The sequence below is a fragment of the Neovison vison genome, chromosome 3 (assembly GCF_020171115.1).
Source record: "Neovison vison isolate M4711 chromosome 3, ASM_NN_V1, whole genome shotgun sequence".
In the NCBI taxonomy this organism is placed as follows: Eukaryota; Metazoa; Chordata; class Mammalia; order Carnivora; family Mustelidae; genus Neogale; species Neogale vison.
This window is the reverse complement of record NC_058093.1, coordinates 38,050,063-38,071,427: the sequence shown is the minus strand read 5'-3', so window position 1 is coordinate 38,071,427 and position 21,365 is coordinate 38,050,063. Positions and strand designations below refer to the sequence as shown.

At 43.9% G+C, this 21,365-nt stretch overlaps 1 protein-coding gene across 2 annotated transcripts in view; it reads left to right on the top strand.

The window, feature by feature from the left end:
- The window catches only part of DNER (delta/notch like EGF repeat containing), a 321,150-nt gene that overhangs the window by 263,219 nt on the left and 36,566 nt on the right, over positions 1-21,365 (top strand). For both annotated transcript variants that reach the window (XM_044241774.1, XM_044241775.1), the window contains exon 9: positions 20,788-20,910. In XM_044241774.1, the coding sequence (XP_044097709.1) occupies positions 20,788-20,910 (123 nt within the window). The remainder of the gene's footprint in view (positions 1-20,787; positions 20,911-21,365) is intronic.

The window sequence follows — 21,365 nt, the reverse complement described above, 5'->3', positions numbered from 1 at the left end:
AATGAGTGATTCGAGGAAGAATGGGGAAGAAAGAACATTCTGGTAGAATTAGATATTACAGGTAGATTTACCGTCAAGAAGAGATGGTAAGACAGCAGAGCAGTCAGGAAGCTCAGGCAGGTGGAAGTGAGGGCTTGGACTTGTGGCAGTGGGAATGAAAGGTCAGACCTAAAATCTAATCGACAGGTGGAATCGTCAGATTTGTTAGCTGAATGCAGGGAACAAAGGTCGGACTGGAGCTCAAGGTCTGTCTCCAGCTTTAACTCGGGAAACTCAGAGAAACAGGAGGATGTGCAGAAGCAGCCTTAAGTGCTCCCAACCCCCCACCACGCCAGGGAACGCTGAGGAGTCGGCCCCTGTGGTGTCGACAGCTGCTGGCATGGCCATACTTTTCTCCATTTCGTTTTTATTCTCATTTTGGGGGCATTCGGGGAGAATTAGTGATATTGCCTTCTTTAGGCTAGTGACCTGCGGGGTTACTAGAAGGGGAGAAAGGACGCCAGATATGAGTGAAGGGCATTGCCATTGGAGCATGTGGAATGTTTATGAGATTCTTGACATTCAAAATCTATTCACAAGGCTGCTTTTTAACCTTGCTTTAAATGGCTAATCTGTACGTATGCAAGTTGATGAGACAACCTTTAATTCCGGAGGATTTCTGTTCCTTCTTCTCCCACTACTCCACTTAAAATTCAAGTAGTTGAGAGCTCATTCGTGGCCGAACTCTTGTTGAAAAGGAATGAGGCGGGGCGCCTGGGTGGCTCAGTGGGTTGAGCTGCTGCCTTTGGCTCAGGTCGTGATCTCAGGGTCTTGGGATCGAGCCCCGCGTTGGGCTCTCTCCTCGGCGGGGAGCCTGCTTCCCTTCCTCTCTCTGTCTGCCGTTCTGCCTGCTTGTGATCTCTGTCTGTCAAATAAATAAATAAAAAATCTTAAAAAAAAATTAAAAAAAAAAAAAGAAAAGGAATGAGGCTTACCTACTGACTGTAGGTTTTAGAATGGTCTGTGAGGACAGCGGAAAACATGGACATCACCTTACCTGCACCTTACCTGCAAACCGGGAATGGCAGCTGATAATAACTTGGGGCGCTAAGCCGTGCATATCTGAGAACGGCTCTGTGGGAGACACTTTGCCAGCCCAAGATTGCGGGAACTTCTCATGAAGTTTATGGCCCTGAAGATCAGATGGGGACGTATTTGAAACTCTTGTATAACTAAGACATTGACTCTTATTTTGTTTGGTGGTTGGGAGTTAATTATGATCTGATCGCTAATGTTTTCTGGCTTGCTGAAAGTCTGGGCAGCTGGAATTGAGAACTGAGAGTCAGCATTCTTGCCTCTCTTCCCAGCTGTGATGGAAAGGGGTCTGGCCGAGAACTGAGCCGAGCCCAGTTCAAGTCTCAGCTTTGTCACTGAGCAGCTGCATAGTTGGCCTCTGGCTGCCTTAATTTCCTCTTCTATGAAATGGGGATAAACCATTAAGCTCAAATGAAATGATGCGTACTGTCTTGTATTTTGAAATCTATAAAACAACGAAGCAGTTGTGCAAATGTCAGCTATGCCTTTCCCTGGGGAGGATTGGCGAGGAATGATTAAATCTGTGCCTGGATTCTTTTCACGTGAGGTTCCAGGCTAGAGCTGGAGTAGAGGAGAGATCCATCTTCATGGCTGTGGTGGGTACAGGTGTACCTTCTTGCAGGACTAAGTGAGTGCTTGCTGTGTGGGCTCTCGGTGGCTTCCGTGATTAAATATTTAAGTACCCGGTGCTGGGCAGAGCTCTGTAAGTGAAATGGCTACTCAGATCCTCACAGTTCTTAAGTGGTGACCATGATTGTTGCCCTTTCTGGGCCCAAGACTACAGAGCTAATAGAGGATGAAGCCGGGATCCAACCCTGGATGTTTGGAACCCAGAGCCTCTGTTAGCTCAGAGTAAACAGGAAATAGGGGGAAACTGTGACTGACTCACAAGTGATGAGTAAAGGACTGACCAGATTTCAGATTTCCCAAGCAGTAGTTGTCTTAATAGCTACCTCAGAAGGACACATGAAGTTGGGGTTCATTGGGATATCGCTTCAGCCATATTGATCTGGGTAACTCTCTTCGTCCAGGCAGCTTTGCCTCAGTAGCTCGCGTCTATGACAACTGCCAACCTCCAGACTCTGTGCCAGTCACCTGACAAAATTCTCTCTTCCTTAACCCCAGGCTGTAGTACTCTTAGTTTCCTAACTCGAGGATGGAGAAACTTGCTTGTGCCCCTCCCCCAAGTTACGCATCAACCTGGGCTCTCACTTATGTTTGAGCCAATCACGGGAGAAGCTTCTAGACTCCTCTTGTCTCAGCGCAGCTCCTGAAATGAGGCTTGAAAAGCAGCCTTGGCTGTGGTCTAGCGAGTGGCTAGACATGACCAATAGTTCCTTCCTTGCCAGCCCAGAGAAGCACAGTTCTGACTTGCAAAGGGATTGAGCTGCCGGGTGGAGGGGGTGGCGGGTCGGTGGTGGTGGTGGGGGGGTCCTTCAGCTTTTGTTACACTGCAGATTCAGCTCCTTCGAAATGGTTGCTGGGCGCTACCTGGGCCCGGAACTTAGGGCTTCATCTCACCTGACGGCTGCTGCTTATACCTGTTTAGAGAAACTGCTGTCCTGTGGTTCAAATGAGAGATACAGATGTGGCCACATGACAGATTTGTCACCCTTCCCCTGAGGTAGTCTCCCTTGTGGAGTGATGATTCTCACTCCTGGGAGCCCCAGTGCCCAGAAGCAATACGACCTTTTTTTCTTAGCACTGGAATCTGCAAGTCTCTGGCGTTGACTGTTGTATGACCCGACACCTTCGATGCTGTTTCTTTTCACTTGACTCTGAGAATGTCCCTGAAATGTTCTTTCCTCTTCACAGTTGGCTTTTGTTTTTTCGTTCTTTGCCTGGAGAGAGCTTGGATGTCCTAGCTTCCAGTTACTTCTTCCTACGGGAGTGGCTCAGGGGCAGTGTTCTGTTGTCAGTGTCCATAGTGGAGGCGTAGCTGGGCTCCGGAGCCCCGGGTTGGAGCCTCTATGACAGTGTGCTGTCGTAGGGGATGGTCCGAGCTACAGGGTGACCGATGGCCGGCTGCATCCCGAGTCCCAAATAGACAATCCAAGAGGAGACTTGCCTGCATGTTCTACTTTTTTTTTTTTTTTCTTTCTTTCCTGGCCTTTTAGTCTTCACTGTGCTTTTAAATTCTTTATTGATCTGGATTTGTCTAAAAACCTGCGGACAATGCCCTGTGTCTGTTTGCTGGTTTTCTATCATCGTCATTAATTTTCCATTTAAGGGCACAGGATGAAAGTTGATGCATATGCTGAGTGCTTTTATAAAATTGCTTCAGTTTTAATGACGGTTCTGAGCCCTTGGGTGTGCCTGCAGCAGTGATACATGACCTTTTTTTTTTTTTTTTTTAAATTCCAGCACATTATCAGCTCTAAAGTCCTTACTGATTTTGTGGAGCAGCGTGTTCTCTCCAGTCTCGCCAGGTGCTTCCTTATGCAATGCCACAGTGCTCCATTTAAAACCCCATTTGGCATTAGAGGATTTGGCTGAAGAGATCATTAGCTGTTTGGACAGAAATCTTAATGATATGTTGATAGTTATCAAGCTAATGTTTCATTTTTTTCAATACTAGATGGTTTTTGATGATACAGATGAGAGTGAATGTTCGAGGCTTAATTCATTAGTAAAAATATTTCTTTTAGATGGGATAAGCTGGACTGAAAGTCAATGTGGACTCAGGAATATATATTGTTGGGTGGTCTGATTTGGGGACAACTTCCCTTCATCTTTTACCCCCTAAAAATGCCTTTGCTAATAGTTTGCTAAAAGTTTATGCCTGTGGTTTTATTCTTTTAAGTGAGGCAATGTAAACCCCCGTATTCGTTAGTTACTGCTGCGTAACAAACTTTCAAAATTTGGTAGCTTAATACCATCTATCATTATTTATGGATCTGTGGTTGATAATTTGGGCAGGGCTAGCTGGGGTGTCTCTTCTCCACCCACGTGCTGTTCGGTGCTCACTCATGCTTTGTGGTCAGCCGGTTCGTCAGCTGGGGCTTGGCCAGTCCTGCAGGACCTCAGCGTGTGTCTGGCACTTGGCTGGAATGACGGCGGCCTCTGGCCTGCATGGTGTTCGCCATCCAGCAGACCAGTCGGGGCTTCTTCACAGGGCAGCTGGGTTCCAGAATCAGCAAGGGCGGACAGGCCCAACGCACAAATATTCTTTACGGTTTCTTCTGTTGTTTGCTAATGTCTCACCGGCAGGAGCATAACATTGGCCAAGTCCACAGATTTTTTTTTTCTCAATGTGAAGAGCTATAGAGAGACTTTGTGACTGTTTTTTTTTTTCCCTTTGTAATCTATTATATCTTAAACCTACATATGTGAGGAATGTGAATGAGTTTAATATATTTATAAGAATAGCTTTGAGGAGGATAGTTGAAAAATAGAAACAGTGTGCTGTTACGATGTTTTGAATGAAAGACGGGGTCCCACGGAACTTGCCTACCCAAGGGATAAGGAATATCTGGGAGACTGTTGCTTTTCTTACTTTGGAATTTCTTCATAAGTCTGTATAGACAGAGTCTGGTCTTCGCTTTATGTCAAGGAAATTCTATTTTCTACTTTTGATTATTTGTATTCATATTCTACTAGGATCTGCCCTTTTGATTTTTCACTGCTTTATAACCTCTTATGTGAATAAGTGCCCTATTTTTAAGCATCCTTAATGATCACTTAGTAGAGGCAATAGGGACAGAACTCAGGATGGACTCAAATAATTGAGTTCTGATTCTAGATCATTTGCGTTGAGAAATTCATAATCCAGTTGCCTCAAGGTACAGTTCTGGTGGTTCCTTTTCTCCACAAAGTTCTTTTTTTTCCTCCATAATAACTATTTTATGTGTGTCTGTTTCTCATTTTGAATTTCTAATGTGAGAAAGTACAAGGGATAATATACAAAACCGTGTAGCCATTACATATTCTTTTTAAGGTTTTCATTTAAATTCCAGTTAGTTAACATACAGTGTAATATTAGTTTCAGGTGTACAGCAGAGTGATTCAACTTCCCTACATCACCTGATCTCATCACAGCAAGTGAGCTCCTTAATCCCAACCACGTATCTAACCCATTCCTCCCCCCACCTCCCCACTGGTAACCATCAGTTTGTTCTTTATAGTTAAGAGTCTGTTTCTCAGTTTGCCTTTCTTTTTTTTCCCTTTACTTTTTTTTCCTGTTTCTTAAATCCCACATATGAGTGAAATCATATGGCATTCGTCTTTCTCTGATTGACTTATTTCATTTAGCATAACTCTCTAACTCCATCTATGTTGTTGCAAATGGCAAGATATCACTCTTTTTAATGGCTGAGTAATATTCCATTATATATATATGTGTGTGTGTGTGTATTTATATAAATAAATAAATTTATTTATTTATATAAATACACACACACACATACACCACATCTTCTTTATCCAGTCATCAGTTGATGGACACTTGGGTTCCAAAGTTTGACTATTTTAGGTAATGCTGTTCTCAACATCAGGGTACATGTATCTCTTTGAGTTAGTATTTTTGCATTTTTCGGGTAAATACAATCCAGCAATGGCTGGATTGTACAGTAGTTCTATTTTTAACTTTTTGAGGAGCCCGCAAATTCTCTTCCAGAGTGGCTGCTTCAGTTTGCCTTCCTATTATCAGTGTGAGCGAGTTCTCCTTTCTCCACATCCTCACCAACACCTGTTGTTTCTTGTGTTGTTGATTTTAGCCATTTTGACAGGTGAGAGGTGATTTCTCATTGTAATAAAAGAATTTGCAATGGGAAAAAGTCTCTTTACCAAATGGTGTTGGGAAAACATGGAAAAGAATGAAACTGGACCACTTTCTTACACCACACGCAAAGATAAATTCAAAGTGAGTTAAAGACCTTAGTGTGAGACGTGAAACCATAAAAATCCTAGAGAAAAACATATGCAGTAACTTCTTTGACATCGGCCCTAATAATTTCTTTATAACTATGTCTTCTGAGGCAGGGGAAGCAAAAACAAAAATAAGCTATTGGGACTTCATCAAAATAAAAACCTTCTGCACAGTGAAGGAAACAATCAACAAAACTAAAAAGTAATCTATTGAAAGGGAGAAGATATTTGCAAATGAAATATCTGATAAAGGGTTTGTGTCCAAAATGTATAAAAAACTCAACACCCCAAAATGAATAATCCAATTAAAAAATGGATGAATAGACATTTTCTCAAAGAAGATGTACAGATGTCCAACAGACACATGAAAAGATGCTCAGCATCACTGATTATCAGGGAAATGCAAATCAAAACCACAATGAGATATTTCCATGAAGTTCTTTAGCTGAATCATGACTGTAAGAGTCAGCTTCAGCCCTTATGAATGTATAGCCCATAGGGGTGCTGGCCTAGTGGGAAGTGTATGCTTCTAAAAATGTTTATGAATGACTATGATAAATTTCCTTGGTGTTTAGCAATTTAGCAAGGATGCAGTATATGTACTTGAGAATGACAGTGACTAAGGGGGGAAGGTTAGAGGTTTGCTTTGCATTGTGTCTTTGAATGTCCTCATCCTCAGGGATAGGAGAGGAAAAGCAAATACACCTGGAGAAAAATCTACCTCTGCATTGTGGATTCTATGCACCAGCATTTTCTGGAATAGTCTTGATCACAGTGTTTTGTTTTCCATCACAACCACTTTGGTACTGAACTGTGTATGAGGCCCCCTCTTATCACCAGAAACAGTGTAACTTTATCAGATCATGTTTCTCAAGTTTTGGTTTTAAAAAATTTTTATTGTAGATTGTCTGCCATTTTTGTTTTTCTTTTTAATTACAAAAATGTCCCCAGACTTACTGAAATATAATTGACATATAATGTTGTGTAAATTTAGATGTATAATGTGTTTATTTGATACACTTACATGTTGCAAAGCGATTACCCCCATTGCATAGTTTACACAATCATGTCACCAAATTACCAGTAATTTTTTTGTATAAAAAAGTTGCTTTCTGAGCAACTTTCAAGCATGTAACACAGTATTATTAAATAATAACCATACTGTACATTAGATCCCCAGAATGTGTTAACGGGAAGTTTGCACCCTTTAGCCCACATCTCCCTAACCCCAGGAAACCACCCTTCTGCTCTCTGTTTCTATGAATTCTGTCCACTGTTTTCTGATGGTATTCCTTTACCTAAAATGTTATTTCCCTGGGTTTAGGAAGCTGGATCAGAGATGTGGGGAAAAACTGCAGTCACTAATCTGAATTTAGACTTATTTTTCCACATTCTGATTAGGTATATATAACTCCCAGTCCTACAGGGAGAAATAAATGTTTGCCTACTTCTATACCCTTATTATTCCCTCATTTTACACTGCCTCCCCCAAATTTGGTGTTTGCTGTCTGTTTGGGATTCCTTTGCATTGCTTTCTTCCCTGAAGCAAATCAGAGATGAGTCCAGTTTCATTCAGTCTATGCATCTGTGGTTGGTAGGTCATTGGACCACATTTCACTATTGGTTTATTTACATGCCTGTGACTGGTACATGTTCTGACTATGTGTTTTGTGCTGGGGTTTTTTTTTTTTCATATGCTGATGGGAAGCCATAGATATTAAAATATATTACCATGCCATATCCGGCACCTGTCACAGGTAACTCCTCCCACCTCTTGTCCTTTTGAGAACCAGAAGCTGGGCGAGCTGTGTGCTTTGTAGCTTCAGTGGCTCTCAGACTTCACTGTGCATTAGAATCACACAGAGGCTTATGAAATCAGAGCTCTGGGCTCTACCCAGAGTTCTGGAGTCAGCAGGCTTTGGGTGGGGCCTGAGAACTTGCATTTCCAAAGAGTTTCCAGGTAATGTTGATGCTGCTGGCCTTGGGGCCTCATGGAAAGAACCACTGTTACAGTGTCTGTGTGATGAACAGACACAAGCCCTTTTGAGAGCAAACACCTCCAAAGAATATTTGGTGATGACTGAGTCAGTAAATTAAAATCAAATTTAAGCAAGTTTGTGAAATAAATTAGATGAGACGTTTAAAAAACTTTCCTGGACTATCATCTTTAGAAATTCTTCTTTGTTCGTCAACACACTTGCATGAAAATAATCATCGAAGATTTATTTTCTCTCCAAAGGGCTGTCATAGAACCTTAATCTTTGATTCCCTCCATGTGGGGTCCTGTGCCCGCCTGGGTGCCTTCTGTATTGAACCACCTGTAGAATGCGAGGGCTTTGAACCTACCTTTTCTTTTCCAAATCTCTACATTATTCTCCTCAAGTATAAACCACACCATTTTTTTGTGTATTTATAAACATGCTAGTCAGATGAGGTGATGGGAATATGTCAGTAAGACATTTTATTTGTGTGGTGCCTGGGTGGCTCAGTCGGTTAAGCGTCTGCCTTTGGCTCACATCATGTTTCTGGGGGCCTTGATAGAGTCCTGCGTCGGGCTCCCTGCTCAGTGGAGAGTCTGCTTCTCCCTCTCTGCCTCCCCCACCACCCCTTAGCTGGTGCGCTCTCTCTCTCTCTCTCTCTCTCTCTCGCTCCTGCTCCGTCTCTAAATAAATAAAATCTTTAAAAAAACCCCAAACCCAAGAAACAGAAAAAAAAATTTTGTTGTTTATAAGGAAACATGTACCACAGTGATCTTTAAATCAAAGTTGTAAAATATTATCTTGTCATTACATTTAATCTTCAATTTTAGTGCTTTAATCATAGTGTGAGAAGAATTTGTATTTAAAAAATTACTTTCTATAGGGCATTAGTAAGAAAACCAGGCTACTTTATAATGGGTAAGTTGAACTGTAGCTACCCGTATGTTGAGAGGACATACTGGCGAACTTGTAAGCTGCAGAGGAATATGTGAATGTTAAGCTTTATTAGTAAAGGAAACATATTTCTTCTTTACATATTTGCTTCCCCTTGTACATTCATTTCCCTTTTGTAAAAACATTTCTTTATGTTGTTCCTCCTTTGTTAAGCTCCTGAGTAACCTTTTTCCCCTCTTCTTTCAGTTGGCATAGATCATAGGTAGAAACCGCCCTCTAGTGGCCAAAAGCATCATGAAAAAAAAAAAAAGACTATAAAGACAAAGCTAAAAAATGAGGAAGAGGTTGATTTTTGCATGTGACTAGTTTGTGACCTAGTTCCGAAAATGAATCCAGGACGAGACTTCTAGAAACACTTACCCAACAGAGAAAAGTCCCCAAGATGATGGACAGGCTTAAGCCTTGGTTTTTAGGGGCTGCTGTCTGGGAAGGCTCGCTGTTGAGTTTGTTGAACGTCATCATGATCCAGCTGGGTTATCTACAGTATATTCTTTAATTTGTCCCTAAATGTGTTTGGAGGAGAACGCTGTTTGTGAGGATGGAACTCAGGCCAGGGGTGGTTTGCTTTTCGACCATATACTTAAGGCTTTTTTTTTTTTTTAATGATCATTTACACTCTATTAATAAACCTAGAGAGGTTTCAGAATTTTTAACATCTCCAAAGATTTTCTTTTTTATGTGTAAAAAGATGCAATTCTCTAAAAAGGAGTTTTTCTTCATTAACAGGGCACCTGATTGTGATAGCTGTTCCTCATGTCTTAAAAAGTCTTCTCTTCTAATAAGACTGGATCTTTTCTTTCCATACACCCCTCCACCTAAAAATTACCCTTAAAAGAGTCAGCCTTTTCTTAATGTTACCAGCTATCCTTTTGCCCAAACAACTGTAGACACAGCATAGGTATTGTTTCCCTCGGTAACCAGCAAGTGAAACACCTGTAAAAGCATCTTTGATGTTTTTCTTTCTGTGTCACACAAGTAACCCATTTTCAATGTGGGGAGTTAGAAATTTGAATACACGCACTTAAAATATAAATATAAAAATGAATCCTTTGATTTCCCTGCCTGACAAAAACTGTCAATTTCAGGAGACCTACTCCCAGTTATTTTCATGATTTGTCCGAATCAGATGTTTGCAAAGAAAAGAACTCCCGCTGTAATTATGTATGCAAAGGTTATTTTGCACTGGGATTCCATCTTCCTAGCAAATTCAGTTCACTCACTGTGACTGAGCGTCATCTATATTCACCAACCTGTGTGCTAAGGAAGGGAGAAGAGAACGGACCCGTTGTTAAAGAGAAAATACAGAATTTGGGATCAGAGTTTGAGCTGTGAGTCAAGACTTCACTGCCTGGCAGGAAACCAGATCCAGCACAGAGGAGTGTCTCAGGGGATGAGAGGGCTGAGAGGGAAGGCGAATGGGTAGGTTTTCATAAAAAGCCAAATGTAAACAGACTCCGCTTCATATTAGAAGAATCCAGGTATCTGAGGGTCTGCCTGGGAAATCTGGGCTCATAGGTTGTGGCATTGCAGAGCTGGTTCCGTTTATGTTTTTCCAGAAAGCAGGCTTCCCTGCCGACGGGAGGCAGTGGCCCTGGGACGTAGGTGCTCTTCCAGGCTGTGGCGTTTTAGTGCTCTCGTGGTGTATTCAAGGCAGGCACCTCTTTTCAGAATTCTAGTACCTTCGTTGTCCTTGAAAATCAGATGCGTGCAGTGGTCAGCAGACCAGGGGGACACATGCCTCATTTGTTACGTGTTCGGTGGGTATCATATGCCGGGCCCCCTGCTGGACGGTGTGGCCACTTCAAGTGAAATGTCAAGTGTGCGTCCTCCTAGAGGTGGGGCGGGGGCCCTCCTTTGATAAAGTCTTGGCAGCTTCTGTTGCAACAAGAGCCCCTGAACTACCCAGGTGGAAGATGCCATGTGCTGGCCCTTGAGACGGTGACACCTGGGTGGCCAGAGCTCCCCACCTGTAAACACTTAACCCTGGGTTACAGAAAGAGGTTCGTGGAAGGAAAGGGGTTCAAATCCATTTTATTGGCATAAAAGATAACTCGAGAGGCAAGACTTTCTTCACTCAAATGTTCAAATCACTCCCCCTTGCGCCCTCCAGTGCCCCACTGTCTCGGTGACTCTTGGAAGCAGTGCTCACATCCCTTTGGTCATCGGTTGGTGGTTACACCAGGGGGCGGTGTGGCTCCACAGGGGACCCACGACTTCTGGAGTCATGCCATCTCTTCTCCACCCTTTTCTGTCTTTTTAGGAGTTCTTTCCCTGTGCCTCTTTCCCCCTTCTCCCCCTTGATATTCCGGGTCCCTGTCCTCTACCCTCTCCCACTCTCTCTCCTTCCCCCTACTCCTTGTCTTTCTGTCTCCCTCTCTCTCTCTCTCTGCTTCCTCCCTCCCCCAACTTCTTGCGTCTGACCCCAAACCTTTCTTTTTTCGGCTACCATTCTGTAGCTCCCCTCAGTGCCTAGCTCACTCCTGGTCAGTATGGTCAGAATTGGTCAGATGGTCATTAAAACGAGCCGATGTTTTTTCTTCATATGACTTCCCTGGGAGAAATTATCAGTTCGCTTTGTTCGATTAAGATCTACTTCTAGAAAGTGGTTTTACCAGCTTTCTGGCTTTCCATCCCAATCCCTGCTGCAGCCCCCCCCCCTCCATGTGAATGAGATGCTGTTGTATGGAAAAGTGCCTAGAACAGAAACTGACCCCTGGAAGGGGGTTTGATAAATGTCAGTTTCCTCCTTCCTTCCGGAAGGCGTTGCAGCCTCTCTGGGTAAGCCAAGCCAGGAAGCTGGGACTCACCTACGTCCTTGCCCTTTCTCAAGCTCCACAACCCATTTCTTACAAGTGTTGCTGTTTTCCTTTTTAAATGGCTCTTGATATTTCCTCTCTGGCTGGCCCTGCCACCACACTCATCCCGCTCGTGTTTTCCCTGGGACGATTGCCATACGTCTTCACTGATTTCTCTGCGTTGATTCTTAGGGGGCTTTCCCCCATTCACCAGAAAAGTGATCTTCCTGAGAGGCGCACTTGATCTCTCACTCTCTGTCTCCCGCCCCCCCCCCCCACCTCTATTGAAGGTATCACCTGGTCTGGTGGCTGCCAGCGTCTTGTTTATTCTCTGCCCTCTGCTCTTCTGCGGACCTCAGCCCATCTCTGCAAGGAGACGGAGCGGCCTGGCCTTCCTACCATCGGGTTTCTGTCCACCCTTCCTCTCCTGTCTTGAATTTCCCGGCACCCCCCACCCCCCACCACCCCCCACCGCCCCGTTGCTGCCTGTACACAACCCACCTCTCAGCTCACTGTCCCTTCCTTGGGGCTGTCTCCCTGGAGCTCAGCCAAGGCCAATTCTCCCACTTCTCCTTCCCCCTGGCACCCTGCCTTGGGGACCGCCCCCTTGCTCACATTCACCCAGTTATGATTTCACATGTATTTGGATGATTGTTTCTGTCTGTCTCCTTTAAATGCCCCAGTAGAGGTATTACATCTATTTTCACACATAGGAGGCACTTAATAATTGTATGTTGCATTAAAGAGTGAATCAGTCGAAGAGGCAGACAGGAGACCGGAACATGGCCAGCCTTCACCCAATGACTGTGAAAGGCAGCAGCAGCCTGCAGGGCTGGGAAGACAAACTCATTGCATGAACTGTTAGGATATGACTTACAGCCGGCCCTCCGTCATCCGTCTTTCTCGGAAGCCCAGCGAGGGACGTGCAAATCTGTAGACGGCTCAGCAGCATATAAATACCAAGGAGCCTGGAGAGTCTAAAACTTTAATTTAGCCTCTATGTATGGTCCTTCCAATTTAATGTTTCTGAGAAACACAGCCAGGGAAACATTGATTGATTTGGTTCTTCTCACATCTATTTTCTCTCTGGTTCCGGTGCCTCCAGCAACGAAAGGATGAGAAATTAGGGAGTAAAGAAAGAAGCAGCCTCGGCAACCACTGTGCTCCACGCGCCAGTGAGGCTCTGTCTCCTTACCCACCTGCCTCCCATTTATAGATGTTTTCCTTTTTCGTGTGTGTGTGTGTGTGTGTGAGAGAGAGAGAGAGAGAGAGAGAGAGAGACAGGGATGTAATTGCTGCATGGAAGTCTGTACAGATACGAACATCAGCATATCTGTTTAGAACAGAACATTGGAACCCTCGATGGGATTAATGTGAACAGGGTTTCATATCTACTTTATTTCTTTCCTGTTCTTACAGAAATTCCTATTGTGATCATATCAGCAGAGAGAGTGATATTGTGCACCTGCACACGTGCACACACAAGCTCACACACACTCTCTCTCCCTGAAACCAAGCTCTCAGCCCAGTAGAATGATTGCCCTGCCCATCACTCCATGGTCCCGAAGGGTCTCTAGGGCAATCAGCGAGTTTAGCGACAATTTGAAAGCTCACGGCCATACTAATGTAACATGCTTTTGCCCACATTTTTAACTCACGTGAGAGAATGATTGGAGGGTTTGATGTCTCAGGAAGTGGTCTAGACTTGAATCAGGGAGTCTGGGGCTTCCACGTTTTATCATTCAATGTGAAATGACAGGAAACATCCTCTGAGTTGCTACAAGCCCTTAAAGGAACCACCTCCTTCTCCCCCACTCACTTCAGTCTGACCTTAAAGTAAAACAAAAACAACAACAACAAAAACAAGCAAAACCCCAGACGCTTCAAATTTGCCCTCACCTTGAATTTGGACTGTGCTGGAGGAGTGAGCCTTGTGGCTTCCCTGGTGTTTTGAACACATTGCCATATCGTTGTTGGGTTTCAAAGGAGCTCTTTGCTTTTTCTGAGGCAGTGGGAAGCAGAGGTAGCCCAGCAGAGGTGGTGTCCGTGGGGGGGAAGTTACCCCAATTTGTTACACAGAGTGTGGAAGCCATCTGGCTACAACCGGAGTCCCCCCAGTTTGGGATTTTTAGAGTGAGCTGCGGGGGGGCAAGGGGAGGAAAAAGCTGTGGAGTAGACAGCATGGGGCCAGAGCCTCTCTTCTGTTAAGATGAATATTTAAGTGATGTTGTCTTGGGACAACGTTGAGAGAGCAGAAAAGGAAACGGCAGCAAAAAGCCTTGGCTTTCAATGGACAGAACAAAACCCGGAGATGGCCATGGTATTCTAGAACCCTTCAGACCCCGGGGGAGTCAAATCCTGGCTCATTGTGCCTTTGCTAAGCCAGTCAGTAGTGTGGGACTTTGGTCTTCCAGGGAGGACACAGAAGAATTAAAACCTAATGGCAGAACTTTCAGCAGGGTTCTCAGTAGCTCCAATAATCAATCAGTCACCAGGTGGGGCTTCTCTCCTCTCTGTCTATCTATCATCTCTCATTCTCTCTGTTACTTATTTCTTTTTATTGAACTGTAGTTGACATACAATTCATATTAATTTCAGGTGCACAACATTGTGATTCGACAAGTCTCTACGTTACGCTGTGCAGACCCCCAGTAGAACTGTCATCGGTCCCCATGTAACGCTATTACGATGTCATTGACTATATTCTTCGTGCTGTCACTCTCATCCCCCTGACTTACTCAGTCCGTAACTGGAAGTTTGTACCTCCTACTCTTCTCTCCTCTCTTTATTCCATTCATTTGGTATTTGAATCTGGCTACCCCAGATGAACTGAGTGTCCATATTCTCTCCCTGTGGGAGGAAGTCACCCAGGTATTATATTAAACCCATAGTCACAGATGGACTCCTCAGTTCTGCCCCTAAAATCCCTTTTCTCAATGAATGTACTCTCTTCACCATGAAAAATCCAAACCTACACATGCTGAAATGTCCTCGAGTTGTTCTCGTGTTCTAAAAAGGATTTAGGACGTTGGTTCTCGAAGGGGGTTTATGTTCTCCCGGAGCCATATGGCCATGTCTGGAGACCTTTTTGGTTGTCACGACTGGGGAGAGGTGGGCTGCTGGCATGCAGTGGGTAGAGACCAGCAATGCTGCCCAGCATCCTACAATGTACCGTACAGCTCCCAGCCATCAGGAATGATCTGATCCAAAATTTCAGTACCGTCGTGGTTGAGAAACCCTGAGTTTGGGTGTTAAAGACTGAATTTTGTCTCTCAGTTTCATATGTTGAAGTCCTAATCCCCCCTCCCCAGCCACCCCAGTGTGACTGTAAAGAAAGTGCCTTCAAAGAAGGAATTAAGGTTCAATGAGGCCTTTAGGTTGGGGCTATAAACCAGTGTGACTGGTTCCCCATAACTGTCTGAAACCACCAAGGGGGGGGTGTGCCTACAGAGACAAGGCCACATGGAGACAAGACACAGGGAGAAAGTGGCCATCCACAAGGCAAGGAGAGAAACCAAGGCAGGGAGATTTCCAGCTTCCAGAACTGTGAGAAAATAAATTTCTGTTGTTTAATCCCCCAGCCTGTGGCGTTTGGTTATCACGGCCCTTGCAGACTGGTACGCTAGGTAATGCATTCTGGGAACGTTCTCGGGAGAGTAGGAAGAACACAGGGTTGACTGTGTGTCCTTGGGCAAGTTTCTTTATCTCTTTGACCCTTAATTCCTCATGGAAGAACACGGGTTTGACTGTTTTTTCCTCATCTATACACTGGGATAGTGTTGTCAGAAAATGATCTGGGGAAGGGGTTTTTGCCTTGTTTTGTCTGTTGATACAGGTGTGCTCTGTCGGTGATTTAAGTTCTTCAAGACCTGTTGCTCTTGTGAAGGGGTTTTCCCAAGTGGTGAACAACTCTAGGTATGGTCTTCTCTGGATTTACTCAGTAGTTACACTCCAGGAAAACTCAGCATGTCTTAAAAACTGTACCTGTCAGTGTGCATGTGAAGCTTTTAGGTTCTATGCCTCGAAGCTCATGGGACACCTCCATGAATTTCTGATGGACAGACTGAAGTTCTGAGGGACATCAGAGTATCCTTGTTGTGAGCAGTGTCCTAGACATTACAAGATGGTTACTATCTCTGGCCTCTACCCACTAAATTCCAGTTGAATCCTCCAGTCAGTGTGATAAGCCATCCCTCCCCTCCTACAACTTTCAAAATAACCTCCATAAGGCAGTTTACCTCCCATTGAGAGTTATGACTTTTTTTTTTTTTTAAAGATTTTGTTTATTTATTTGAGAGAGAAAGAGCACAAGCAGGGGAGGGGCAGAGGGACAAGCAGACTCTCCGCTGAGTGCAAAGCCTGATGCAGGGCTCGATCCCAGGACCCTGAGATCATGGCCTGAGCTGAAGGCAGACACTTAACCAACTGAGCCACCCAGGTGCCCCTCCAGTGGCTTTATAATCTTCTAATCCAGTTGCCATTTTTCAGTCTTTAGACTCTTCGAGCCGCCTTCCTTGATTTCCTTTCTTCCCCTGGCTCCCATGACATTACTGTCCTTGGCTTTTACTCCTCTCCTTTGTCTTATCCCTGCCCAGTGTCCTGATCTGGTTTCTCCTTCTCCACCTGCCCGTCCATGTAGATCTGACCTCAGTCCCTTCTTTTTTTCTCTCAAGAGTTTTTCTTTGATGAAACTTCAACACCACTTCAAGGCCACTAATCCCCAAGATGTCGTTTCTACACTATTTAAGCCTATTTTTCCATCTGCGACCTGGACCTCCCTAAGCGAGCCCTAAGTTCAACAAAATCCAACTGGTCAACTTTCTCAAAACCCTGATATTCCTTTGGTTGTGTTAATGGCAACATTATCCACTCACTCAGCCTAAACGCAGCGGCCACAGTGACCACGCTCACTGCTACGTCCAGCTGATCGCTATGTTCTGTCAATTTAAGGAATATTGGAGTCAAATGTTCAGGAGCAAGTCATGCAAAGATGGGAGTGGTGGTGAGGAAGATAGCTGCCCTGGAAAGGGCCACTCTTATCTCACCCTTTGGATCTTCTTTAATTTAAAAAAGTTCTTTGGACTAGCCTATTTTTCCTAGACCCTGGGCATACTGCCCTGAGCTAATTTGTTTGCCCGAATTAATTACTCTCAGGGGGTGGCAGCCTCATTTTCACAGAAGCCATCTCTTTCGGAAGGAATGCCTTTTTATTCAAATAGTCCGACTTAGGTTCTTGGGTACTCAGTGTAAGGAGTGCCTTGACATTTCCATAAAGATGTTGAGATGTTACCATCCCCAAAGAAATGGTTTCAGAAAATGAAACCTCTATCTTTTTCTTTTCCCGCAAGGAAGAAAAACATCATCAGCTTAATTATCTTGGTAAAATAACATCCTCATTTGCTTTTCATGTTACTAGTGGCAGAGGAGAATGATACAGCTTGTGAAGAATGAAAACAATTATGGGTGATTTCATGAAATTTGCTTTTGATTTTTGTGTATGTAAATAACACTTCAATTGGGAGGTCAAAAATGCTTGTAGGGTTATCTGTTGTTCTTCCAAGCGATTTTCAAAAGATCTGTTAGCAGAGCAAATACGATTGAAAAGCTGTTCCTTGCTACGGTCGGTCCACACTGAGAAGCCAAAAGACAATGAACTTGTTATGTAGGTTACGTGTTATATTTCTTTAATTGTGAGAAAAATCACATAACATGAAATCTACCCTATTAACACATTTTTAAGGGTACAGTGAAATTTTGTTAATGATATGTACATTGTCAAATAGCAAAACTGAAACTATATCCATTGACAAGCAATTCCCCATTTTCCCCTCCCCTGAGCCCCTGGCAACCACCATTCTACTCTGCTTCTCTGAGTTTCACAACTTCAGATGCCTCATAAAAGTAGAATCAGGAAATATTTGTCCTTCAGTGACTGGCTTATCTCACTTAGCTTATAGTCTCAAGGTTCATCCATGTTATAGCATATGACAAGAGTTCTTCCCTTTTTAAGGGCTGAATAATATTCCATTGTATGTATAAACTGCATTTTCTTTATCCATTCATTTCTTGACTGACATTTTGGTTGATTCTATCTCTTGGCTGTTGTGAATAATGCTGTAGTGAATATGGGAATGCAAATATCTCTTTGAGATCCTGTTTTGGGTTATTTTGGATAAATCCTGGAAATGGGATCATAATCCATATGATAGTTCTATTTTTTTTTTAAGATTTTATTCATTTATTTGACAGACAGAAATCACAAGTAGGCAGAGAGGCAGGCAGAGAGAGAAAGGAGGAAGCAGGCTTCCCGCTGAGCAGAGAGCCCGATGCGGGGCTCGATCCCAGAACCCTGGGATCATGACCTGAGCCGAAGTCAGAGGCTTTAACCCACTGAGCCACCCAGGTGACCCTGATAGTCCTATTTTTAATTTGGGGGATTCTCTCTATTGTTTTCCATAGTGGCTGCACCATTTCACATTTCCATCAGCAGTATACAAGGGTTCTAATTTCTCCATATCCTTGCCAACACTTTCTATTTTCTGTGTGTGTGTGTGTGTGTGTGTTTATAATGGTGGTTCTAATAGGTGGGATGCAATAACTCATTGTGGTTTTGATTTGCAATTTCCTGCTGATTAGTGATGTTGAGCATCTTTTTGTGTAACCTGTTGGCTAATTTGTATTCTCTTACACATTCCACAAAAAACAACTCAAAATGGATCAAAGACCTAAATGTAAGACCTGAAACTATAACACTCCTAGAAGAAAACTATAACACTCCTAGGGGAAAACCTTCATAATATTGGTCTTGGCAATTATTTCTTGGCTATGACACCAGAAGTACAGACAACAAAAGCAAAAATAGAGAAGTGGGGCTCTATCAAACTAAAAAGCAGCACAGCAAAGGAAGCAATCAACTGAGTAAAAGCCAACTACGGAATGGGAGAAAATGCTTGCAAACTCTCTATTTGATAAGAAGTTAATATCCAAAACTCTTACAAAAAGAAAGGTTTTCTGCAGAACCCAGATCAGGAGTCAGCAAACTTGTCCTCCAAGAGGCCAGCTAGTAAGGATTTGGGGCTTCACAAACTATAGAGTCTTTGTTGCAACTACTCAGGCTGCCTTTGTAATGGGAACACAGCCGTAGACAATGCATAAAGGGATGAATGCAGCTGTGTTTCAATAAAACTTTATTTATAAAAAGAGACTGGGATGCATTTGGCCTGTGAGCCAGAGTTTGGTGACCTTTAGTGTAGAGCAGGGTTCTCTGCATCTGGTGCTGTTAGCATTTTAGCTGGATTTTTTTTTTCCTTTTTTGTCCCCCCAAAAAGAGTGTTGGTCATGGAGTGCTGTCCTATGCCTCCTAGGATGTTTAGTAGGATCCTGACACTAGATAGCAGTGACAGCCTCCATCCCCTCCACCCTAGTCGCGACAACCAAAAGCACCTCCAAGCATTGCCAAATTCTGGGGGCAAAATCGTTGTCCATTGAGAAACTCTGATCTAGATGATCAAAATACTGATGAAGAGTAATAAGAAATATTTCCCTAAAATTACAAAAAGTAGGGGAAGATGGAAGAATTGAAAACCATGGCCTGTTTGTCTCAGGTAGGTCAAGGTCTCAAAGGGGCCGGTGTCACTGCCTCATTTGGGAGAGCAGTTCAAAAACAGCCAAAATGGCAACAAATTTGAAAACTGCTTTGTTAATACTATACAGATAGGAGCTTAACCTAACTTTTGCAATAGGCACAAGAAACAAAATACTTCAACACATGAGCGTGTCCTAATGCAACTTTCTGAGTCTGAGGGTTGGCTATGAGTTGGAAAGCTGGGGGGAAAAAAACTAGTAGTTCTAGTTCTCATTTGAGGAAGGGTTTATTTTTTCTGCTTATCTGAATTCAGAACCAACACAGGCAGGGTGATTTTTGAAAGCACTCACGTGTTTCTCGTTGTTTGGACAGGCCAGGAGAAAAAAAAAATGGCTTGATTTCACTGCAAATTGGCACTGACGCATGTTTTTGGAAGTTAAAAACAGTATAACATTCATGAGTGAATCTCAAAGAATGTTGTCTTCTTGTCCTTCAGCATAAACACCTGTGCTGCAAACGGAGTAAAAGTCATCTTTATTGAGAAACTGGTGGTTTCTTTTTCTTCATTGCTCTTATTTTAAAGTACCAAATATTATAATTGAGATAATAGTTCTTTTATTTTTTTTAAGATTTCATTTCTTTCTTTGAGAGAGAGAATAGAGGGAGAGGGAGAAGCAGATTTCCTACTGAGCGCAGAGCCCGACATGGGGCTCGAACCCAGGACCCTGAGATCATGACCTGAGCTGAAGTCAGCCACTCAACCAACTGAGCCACCCACATGCCCCAAGCGAATCACAATTTTCAATTAAAAAGAATTACTTCACTTTTCTTTGACAATTAAAAAAAAATTATTTGACAGAGAAAGAGAGAGATCACAAGTAGAGAGTGGGGAAGCAGGCTCCCTGCTCAGCAGGGGATCAATCCCAGGACCCTGAGATCATGACCTGAGCCGAAAGCAGAAGCTTTAACCTACTGAGCCACCCAAGACCCCAGTATTACCCCACGTTTTATCAGGAGTTTCTGTGAAGCCTTTTTAGCTCCCATTTCCTCTGCTTAAGAGCAAAGGAAATACATGGATTCCTTTCTCTTTTAATTAAACCATCCTTACTTGCTAGATACCGCTTTCTGATTGGAGGAGGAGTGGTGCACATCCTTGACAGGAGCTCTTCCTCCCATGCTGTCAGCCCCGCTCTGATTATCCCTGTCTCCTGTGGCCATGCTGATGCACTCAGATCCTGGTCTCTGGGTCACTAGAGACACTGGGTCGTTGGACATGGTGTAGTAATGAGATCATCTGGTGGATAAATGGGATCACTCCTTTTATACTTGGGATCCTACAAAGGCTGATGAGAACGGACTCTTCCCAGCCTTCCCGGAAAGCCACATTGCAACTATCCCCCAGGGGACCAGCTCCCTAAATCCCCTCTGTCCGTGCCCTGCTACCATTGCCGACCCGGCTGCCTTCCTTGCAGGCTGGTCCAGCGTGGGTTTAAATGGAACCCTTTGACCGCAGGCCTTTTTCTCTGCCCTTCAGGTTACCACGGCCTCTACTGTGAGGAAGAATATAACGAGTGCCTCTCTGCCCCTTGCCTGAACGCCGCCACCTGCAGGGACCTCGTTAACGGCTATGAGTGCGTGTGTCTGGCTGAATACAAAGGTGAGCCCCGCTTGGCCTTCTTGTGCCCGAGTGGCCTGCATGACGTCATGGATTTCTCAACCCAGATGCATGAACCTCTAATCGGAGCATTACATTATTCACAATAAAAACCAAATGCTGGAGATGGGATGATTTATGGGACCGGAGAGAGCGATCAGCCCGCCCAGGGTTTCCTCCTGATAAGCTGAAAAAATCTCTCTCCTGCCCTTTCCTTCTTCTTGTCTCCTTGCTCTTTTCTCTGTTCAGTGTGTGCAAAGCCAATGGTAAGAAGTGAGCCTAAGTGCACCATCAGACACAGATGGGCGGACAGGGCTGTGGAGACCGTGGGGGAGGGACCAGTGCTGTTCCGCGGGGCTCGCTGGGCAGAGACAGGAAGCTGTGCTGTCTGTCAGTGCAGGACGCACGTGAAATCGCACATGTTGGCAGGAAAGTTAATCCTTATTAAATGAGTCAGT